Genomic DNA, 9,749 nt, shown 5'->3' on the forward strand with positions numbered 1-9,749 from the left:
GAATACTTACCAGTTTACACCCAGCTAAATTAATACTGGTAAGGAAACGACAACAAAATGCTAGTGTTTTAATTCCATTATTTGTCAAATTCTGAAAGGTTTATGATAATTATAATATCATTTAGAACTAAACTTAATTTACGTGACAAAATGATAAATCAATATATTCCAAGTTTATACCAAGATGTGCAAACTTTTGCAATCCTAAATCAGTAATGGCGGTACATCTAGACACTTTCAGTTCACGTAATTTAGGCAGTGATCCAAGAGCAGATAAACCCTGTAAGAAAGTGAAAATAAGGTTGATTGGTGAGATATACTGAAAACAAGGCTTTTATAATTAATAGATGAAAGAAGTATTTTAAACAAATAACTAAATATGGTTCACTAACACTAGCTATTTAATTAACACTAATTTTCCTGTTAAAATGGAATGCAATGAGTTGGTGAAGAAATCTATTTAGTAGTCTACTTTGTATTTATGTCACAATCTGGAGAGTCGTTTGGAAGCGAGAGTGAAACCAAAACCCTATTAGTCGATCATGCTGGTAAATCATCTGGCAGATTAATAAATCATTACTGGAAGGTTAACATAGTGTCTACTCCATATCTCGGGTAACTAACGTGATTTTTTTTCAACAAAAATCAGCGAATTGGTTATACCATTTAAACAGACTACTACTGTTACTCATCAGAAAACGTCTCAAATGGCAAAGAGGTAACCACTTTGATTTGATTAGCAAGGAATGGATTAGAATATTAAAAAGATAAGAGAATGTGTCGTCAATGATTAGTAAACTGATATATCGTGATTAAAGAAAAGTTGAGTATCCGTCCAAGTTCAAACTTACTCGATCACCAAGTTTAGTAGAATTTAAATTTATCTGCCATAATTTTTGTAGCTGACCTAGGAGTTCGAAGGCTCCATCAGAAATCAAGGGGCATGATGCCAAACTCAAGTAAGCTAAATTAAGTAGCCTAAAATAAAAAACCAAAGTTTATTTATGTGAAATATAAATTACATTAAAAATTCAACTTTATATATTACAGGAGTGGAGTTAAGTATAATGTTATTAAAACAAACATAAGTAGTTGGTAATTTAAGTACCAACACAACTCACCGTACACTCATAATATGAATCGCCTTATCAGTTAATTTATCACATCTGGCTAAATATAGTTCTTTTAAATTCTCCGCGTATGCCCCATCAGTTAATAATTTTATACCTTGATCTGTAAGGCTTTCGCATCCACTTAACTTTACAACAGTTAAATGCGGCAAAGGTATTAAATGTTGAAGCAGGATATCATTCATCTTGAAGTAACAATGAATGAAAAAACCAAGTAAGTAGTATATAACATTGTACATACATATTTTCTACTTTGTATACATGGAAAACAAACTGAAGCTAAAGAAACATCTGACTAGAACAGGAGTAACAAACAGAAATGACATTATAGCATTAAGGTATATTCAAGATCTATGGAAAAAAGTGTACTTTCGAAACTCTGATTAATTTTTAGAAATTTCAGATGTTTCCAATCGTTGATTATTAAAATTTTAAGAATTTAAATTCTACTGATTACAAATTCCTACATGACTGAAGTAAAACGTTGGTTACATCTCTTAAATTATTGACATTTCAGATGACACTGAACGTGATAGTTCATTGTCAGACTTGCCTCGAACTTATGTCCTGAAACTAAATCAGTGCATCGTTGGTGCTAACTAGTACGATTTCTTGTTGTAGTTCACTCATTCTACGGCAAATACGTTTTTGATGCTGCCTTGCAAAATTTCTTGCTTGAATTTTTTTTTCAATATCATAAACAGTTCATAGGTTCTGCTAATCTAAGGAAAGTAGGAAAATTGTGTATACTAGCCGAGCACATTTCATTAGACGTAACTCACCTTTGGACAATCAAGGAATGAAATTTCTAGTAAATTTAAACTACCATTTACAAGTAATCCAGAATTCAGTTTTGATAAACGATGAGCTTTACTTTTAGAATGTCTCCTTGATACATTATCATTTGGTACAATATTATTCAATCCAGATCCATCGATTGAACTCATATTTGAAACAAGGAGTCTATTTAGATTTTTCCCACATACTGACTGTAAACCACGATCTGTAATTAGATGACCAACATTTGAATTTGAATTATTTAAAGCTGAATCAGCATATTTATGAATTAAGCCGATACATGTTATTGGTCTATTTTGCTTATCTTTTATTTGTATATCACCATCAACTGGAGTTGATTTTTCATGGAAAAGGCAGGTTTTCGAAAGATAATGTAAACCGGATGTAAATACATTTTGATTATTGACCATTTCTAACGTGCGTATTATTGAACAGTTTGACCCAAGAACCTTCAAAGAGAGGAAGATTAAATAGACTAAATGCTTTGTGGTCGAATCACTGTAATAGTATTAGAGATTGACCACTCTATCAATCCGGTTTTATTTACATTCTGACATTAAACTCTTCATTTCCATTCAACTTGTCACAATGCCTTATTTATTATATGTTCACCCTTTTCCATCCATAACCGTTTGTTTGAACTATTTATATATCAACTACCATAATTTTATGTTTGTAAACTCACTAATGCTTTTGATAGAATTACCATCGTTTTTGTGAACAAAAAACACAAGGGTATTTGAATTTTTATGTATTACTCCTTGCTAACACATGCGAGACTTCAGAAATCAAACGAATGATCAATCTAAGTCTTTTTTCAAATAGAAATTAAGACAGTGGGAATTAATATCATTCCCCTCAATAAGCATAAGTTTCAATTAATTCAGAGAAATTGTTAAAAGATTATTATCATAAAACAAAATCATGACTTTTTGGAACGGGTAGTCCCTTTGAGAGACTTGGAAAATCGAATGAGGAGATGAAGTTTATCGGAACTATATGATGTATATGAATGATGCTGAACCCATGGGAAATAATTTTCCGTCGGTAGAAATTGTACTTCGGTGTACCATTCTCTCTTTTACTCTTGAGCCGATTCAAAACGTATTTCTACATGTCCAGCTGATAGAATATTATGAAATCAATAAAATCTATAAATTGTAATCAAACACCATTTTATGATTCTTTTTATAGTAATCATGTCATATCATATTTCTACATCAAAATTGTGGTTGAGATAGTTGTTGGCTCTGAGTTTACAACTACCGAAGAGTTTGTCAAACAATTAACACTTTTTTGGGATTGAAGCATTCTATCATTCAGTTATCGGTGATGGCCATTCTAAAAACTGATTTTCACATCGAATACGTATGCGAAATGAAAAGTCATCGAGTGTGACCAATGGCATCGTCATTTTAATATGAATATGAGTCCTTCGCTCATGTTCTGAAGGTGAAGTGGCTTTTAACATGAATTAGATAGTTAGTGAGTCATAACTTTGGGTTGCTGCGTGTTGTTTACTATAGAAGCCCGGAAAATCCAACAAAAAATATTCACTCTTTATTATTGTCTGGAGATATAACCTTAGAGGCTCTAAAGGAGCCGAAGGGATTCCATCTAATCAGAACCTGATAGAGACTTGTAGAATATCAACGTGGCATGCTACGATTAGACGATGGCATAACTTGTCTCCTGTCGGGCTGGCTGAATTACAATGATGTTATAGTCAATGCTGATAAATATAAGTACCAATGTTTTTCTGTACATTTTGGATTCTCACCCAATAATCATTTCTCTTGCTTCCTCCGTCTTCTGATTTGCGACTGTGGATTCTATACATTGGAGTGACGTTGGTTGCATATAGTATTCTGCCGTAATCAAGTAAGAGATGTAACAGTAATCGACTTCGATATATAAGCGCAACAAATCTCGGATGGTTTTATCACATTTACTTACTAAAGCTTTTTGTTCAGCTCAAAAACGTTTAGTTAATTCACCTTGTTCTGCAAGCTAAAATTATAATAAAATTATGATGCAGAAACTTGATGATCCAATTAGTGAAATGTACTGATGAAATAACACAGGGTTGATTATATATACTTACATTAAGATCGGTATCTGAAATCCATGGGATATCGTTCAGTATCCAATGTTCCACTTGTGTGACACTTTTAATAATTAATTGTAGACCAGCCGACTCAATCTGAAGTTAATAGGTTCAAATAAAAAAACATACTCATTGTGTGTAATAGATACGTATTTATAAATGATATGAATTATGGTACAAAATACTACGATTTGTTTTCATCGAAAACCATGAAGAAGACATTTTTCCAAATACATATCTTGGATTACTACTGAAAAAATACCGACTGCGTCACAAGGCAAGCCCTCACATGGAATCCTGAAGGCCAGCGGAGACGAGGAAGACCAAAGAACACATTACTCCGAGAAATGGAGACTAACATGAGAAGAATGAACACAAATTGGATAGAACCAGAAAAGAAGGCACAGTACATAGTGGGTTGGAGAATGCTGGTCGGCGGCCTATGCTCCATTGGAAGTAACAGGCGTAAGTAAGTAAGTAAGTAATATATTTCCAATTTTACTATGAATGGTACTATTATAATTTCGACTTCTTTCTTTTTCACCTGATTAATTTTGTTTTTGTGTTTAAAAGCAAAAACAAATTGGTCACTTGTACCATCTTAAATTCTTGCTAGATCAGATGCTATTTATAATTATAATTAAATAAAACTCAATCATCTATGCAAAGAAAAAAAATCTTAAATATATCTGTACCAAAAATAGGAATTCTTACGTAAATACATCCAGATAAATCCAAATAAATTAATGACTTGAAACTTTCTAGTTGATTGAAATAAGTTGAGCAAAGTTGTGTTAATCGTGTACAATAGGCCAAACTCAAATATTGTAACATCTTTGTATTGCTTAATGAATAACGATTCCATGATGTTGTATATTTAATGCAAAAAGTTAAATAACATAAGTATATTTTATTATAAAAGAGACATTAAAGGTATATTTATTTTATATGTTTGAACAGAGGAATGATCTTAATTTAATTTATTTAGCCTTATGTCAGATAGATTAGATGTTCATTTACAAGTATGCATCCGTGCAAAAAAATGTGTTTATCACCATATCAAAACCTATGAAATACATATTTCCTTGAAAAAGCTTGGACCAGATTACCGGGCGAAATGTTGGATTTACTTCAAATTCATTCGCTGAGATTTTACAAATATATTATTCCTATTTAATGTCTTACATCAACTCGGCGCTCAAATACTGTGAAGCTATTTTCCCTAATTTAGACGAAAGTTCTTATGTACGAAATACATTGTTTAAATATAACCTAGATCATAGCCAATTATGTAATCTAAAATATGAAATAACATGTAGAAATCTTCATAAAAATAAAACTATCTAAAATGTCATTTAGAGAAATTTTAACTAACAAACTGATAGGAACGATTAAGTTCATTAAAACACAAAAGAGATTTCTGTTTATCTATAAAGTTATCAGTCTTGAAATAATCAAAATCACATATTGACAATATCAACTTGTTTTTTAATAACAAGGAACCATAACTTTGAAAGTTATGGTATCATGATTTTACAAGGTAGAAAACAAGAATTTTCGCATAAATTTAATCATTGAGAGAAAAAGTGAGAATGTCATTTTGCAACTCATGCAAAAATTATCTAAGAGTCCTTAACTTAAAGATCAAATTTTTAACAAGAGTAATTATAGACTGAGACAAATTGGTGAATTCACTCAAAAAAGAAATTATATCAGCTTTATCATCATAACTGTTAATGTTGTTTTCACTAAGTCAGTTTTAATTCCCATTCGCTTGGTTTTAGGCCAAATATGAGAATTGTTTAGAAATTATAAATTCAACCATGAATATTTGAAAGTATTATGCTTTGTTGATGATTGGTGTTGTAAACGAATAAAAAATCAATGTTCTGACATTAGCTTTCATTCAAATTCATCCTGATTTGATGATGATGTCTGAATAAGAACAAATAATAAAACTTATGATTATCTTTATTAGATTCGAAACACAACTATAAATTTTAAGTAAAATTAGATACTCACATCACCAAGTGACGAACTGAATCATCAGTGATTTGAGTATATGATAAATTCAAGTAAAGAAGTAAACTACATTCAACAGTTATTAGACGAACTGCATCATCCTAATGAGAACAAAAAGAGAATAAAAATAATGTATTCAAGGTACCGAAAACTTTTAGGCATTTTAAGAAAGAGAATGATACTCTCAATAATTCATAACTTCAATTATAATTATGTAAACTGCTTTTTTTCACGATTTCTAAACTGTAAAATGATCATGTTGTGTGTCAGAAAATGAGGGAAAAACAGATCAAACTGTTCAACTTTAAAGACAATTTATTTCGTACGTTAAGACGTGTGGTTAAACATCTTATGAAGAGATTCCAAAACAATAGAAAGCATTAATAAATATATATATATATATAACTTGATGATTACTGAGTTGTAGAGTAAGAATTCGTAAATAAACACTCAAGTTTAAAGTTAAGAGAATATATTTTGGACTTTAAAACTACCATATCTTCCTAATGGAGTATTCTGTATTTGTCAAATAATGGAATTCCACAAGATAAAAGTCAGAATATTATTAATATGTTAGTAAATCAATGTAGATATTATTTCACCGGTTGACAAAATATAAATTGACTGCAATTAATAATATTTGAAATTGTCATATTTACCTTTTAAACAAAAGAAAAACAGAACAAAACTAACAAGATGAACATTAAAACAGTAGTATCACTGACAAAGAAAAAATAAACAGAAATTAATTAGAAAATTCAGGTACGTTTACGAATATTGAGAAGAATATTTTAGAATAAGATACAAAGTGAATGGTTGAAGTTGAACTACGTTTTCTGAGTTATTTCTCCAGGTTTTTCAGTTACGACTGTCATGTGAACCATTAGCATTATGCACACTTCTTCATGCATTATACCAACTAATGGTGACTTTAATGACTAATATAATGTCTTATATGAACACTATTTAGCGTGCTTTGAAACTACTTGTAAGCTGCTCAGTTTTGGATATTACGTCTTTATTATTTATGATTTTATCATATACAGAGTTGAATATAAACTGTTTTTTCGACTGTAATTGAATTAGTACAGAACTGTAAAATATACCTATGAAGAGTTTTACAGAATAACAGAACTACACTTGAAAAAAAAATATTTCAAGCATTACTTCTATAAAAATACATGTTTCAAGCTTGAGACTCACAGTTAATACACTGATGTAAAAAAAAATTAAAAATTTGTTCAAATGTCAAAGTTATACCAGCATTATCATAAGGTCATCAAATACTTTATACATTTGTTTAGAGCAAACAAGGGCATATATTGTTATTTATAAATTTAAACTAGCAATGAACAGCTTATTTATACTTACTGTGATACCAGTGCATTTGGATAAATTGATATCCTGTAAATTAGCACAACTAGTCAAACAACGAATTGAATTTAAAGTACACAGACTACTGTTACGTAAGTTGATATGACGCAAATATACTCGACGTCTTTTTGTAAGCTTTAATAAAAGTTCATCTGTTAACCTATCAAAAAAGGGAAAGAAGAATATGCCAGTATATTACAGTAACTAATTAAATGAATAAACTTTCAGTGATAAATTCTTAAATCTCAGGCTTCTTCGAATATGAGTGACACTTGGTGAGTCAATTAAGTCTAGTAGATGTAATCGGTGAATTATAAAATTATATATATATATATATATATATATATATATATATATATATATACAATCATGAAGATGTTGGAGTAACATAATGTTAACTTTTAGTTTTAAAATATTGCATACATCAAATTAATTAACAAATTGTTCGTCGCTACCTCTGTCGTGAAACCATTTTTTTGTTCCTTAGTCTCAGTTCTTGGTTTCTATGGTTTATTATAAATATACTATGAATTACATTTATTATATTCAAACAAAACGTCTTGTTCATTAAATGTGTGGATGGCACTTATGAATTTGGAAATAAGTTTACTAGATAAAATGATGTAAAAGTTTTTGAAAATATTATAAACTGCACCCAAACCTAAACATAATGAGTTCGGGTTCGCTTAAGTTTGCATGTGCGCACTATTGAAGAAGTCGCAAATCCAGCAAGAATAGTTGTCCAATTTTCTATGATTTTTAACTATTTTGTCACCAATAAATTTTCATTTTCAAAATAACCTAACATTTTAAACGGCAAATTTAATTCAATAATATCTAAAAACATAGAGCCATGAAACTATTGATTAATTAAATTTTTATTGATACGATCATTATAGAGTGATTTACAATACATAAATTATGGTTGACATCATAAGATTACCTTTTACCAAAGCACGATAAATCCAAAGTATTTTTCTTATCCATTTCATTAACTATAGACCGCCAATAATGAGATACACAAGCAGCTCGAGCTAAATCTATGGGTGTTAAATAGCCAAATATCTAATCAAAAAAAGCAAAGAAGAAATGAAATATAATGGGCAAACTTTATTTTTGACTTGTGGAATTTTAAATCTAATATTGTGAAGACAAAACAAAAATAACCTTTCGTATCGACATTTTGTGTAATTTACTTTATTCACAAGTCAACAAATTTTGAGGCATTGATTATACACAGAAAGAGAAACCTAATTTTCAAAAGAATAAAACAGAAATACGTTTTTCAAATATTTTATACATTTAATGATAAGAATTTTGACGAGTCTTCAGCCGAGTCATTTTCAGAAATGAAATCTTAATCGAAGTTAAAAATTGAATCTCGAGGATGTTCTTAAACGTACACTCATGTGAGTCCAAAATTAAAACAAAAAAACTACATCAGTAAACAATAAATTATGCGATTTCCTCAAAAGTTCAGTAGATTTTTGAACTCGCTCAGTGATCTGATAATTTTGATACAAAATCTCATCACTTTCTCATGATTAAAAGCGAAAAGAATACGGGGGTTTATTGGAATGGGATACAAACAAATTTTATAAAAGATTTTTAAAATACTGAAAAATATTATTTTTACATTATTTATTAGCGTTTTACATTCAAAACCATAGTTGAACGAGGTTGAACAATATCCATTACAAGGATCAAGTCTCTACTTTAGTGTAAATTACTATATTGATTACATTTAGCGGGATAGTAGGACGACATAATTATATATTTTTTTGTTTTTTCAAATGAGAAAATGTTTACAACCAACAGTCTACTATTTTATGTATTCTAATTTTTTAGAAGATGGTTGCTGACATGCTTTAACAAACATTGTAGTTTGCAATTTATTATTGAAAATAAAAATGAGTTGATAGGAATTCCAATGAAGTATACCTCAATTCTATCATGCGATTTGGGTCTATTGGTTGTTTATGGATTACACTTCGCCATAGAAGTATCATTTACTTTTGTATAAATATATGACTTCAAAAAAGAAGTACATCAATGAATACTCCTTTATTTGTTGTCTCCTACTGGATTACTGAAAATTACTTCAACATTTAGATACGAACTATATTTGGAGAAAAATTGCAAGCTTTGAAAAAGAGTTACCGGGAGTACTGAGTGAATAAAGATTAGACAGTAAATTTTCGTCAAATAATTTTAATTTACCACAAGTTTAATTTTACACTGTTCAAGTTGGGTTAATGTAGTGCATTCGATGCGAATTTGAATACTTAAACAGTAATTCAGGTTGAAGAATTGTATTT

General features: G+C 29.7%; 1 protein-coding gene across 1 annotated transcript in view; it reads right to left on the reverse strand.

The window, feature by feature from the left end:
* Positions 1 to 9,749, reverse strand: part of Smp_152810 (putative adenylate kinase) — a gene marked incomplete at both ends in the record, with an annotated part of 13,250 nt that overhangs the window by 3,017 nt on the left and 484 nt on the right. Inside the window, 10 exons of the mRNA XM_018794064.1 lie at positions 11 to 24; positions 143 to 280; positions 852 to 978; positions 1,122 to 1,315; positions 1,913 to 2,377; positions 4,033 to 4,131; positions 4,750 to 4,879; positions 6,058 to 6,158; positions 7,429 to 7,591; positions 8,375 to 8,496. Of these exons, the coding sequence (XP_018648514.1) occupies positions 11 to 24; positions 143 to 280; positions 852 to 978; positions 1,122 to 1,315; positions 1,913 to 2,377; positions 4,033 to 4,131; positions 4,750 to 4,879; positions 6,058 to 6,158; positions 7,429 to 7,591; positions 8,375 to 8,496 (1,553 nt within the window). The remainder of the gene's footprint in view (positions 1 to 10; positions 25 to 142; positions 281 to 851; positions 979 to 1,121; positions 1,316 to 1,912; positions 2,378 to 4,032; positions 4,132 to 4,749; positions 4,880 to 6,057; positions 6,159 to 7,428; positions 7,592 to 8,374; positions 8,497 to 9,749) is intronic.

The sequence above is a fragment of the Schistosoma mansoni genome, chromosome 1, assembly GCF_000237925.1.
Source record: "Schistosoma mansoni strain Puerto Rico chromosome 1, complete genome".
Classification (NCBI taxonomy): Eukaryota; Metazoa; Platyhelminthes; class Trematoda; order Strigeidida; family Schistosomatidae; genus Schistosoma; species Schistosoma mansoni.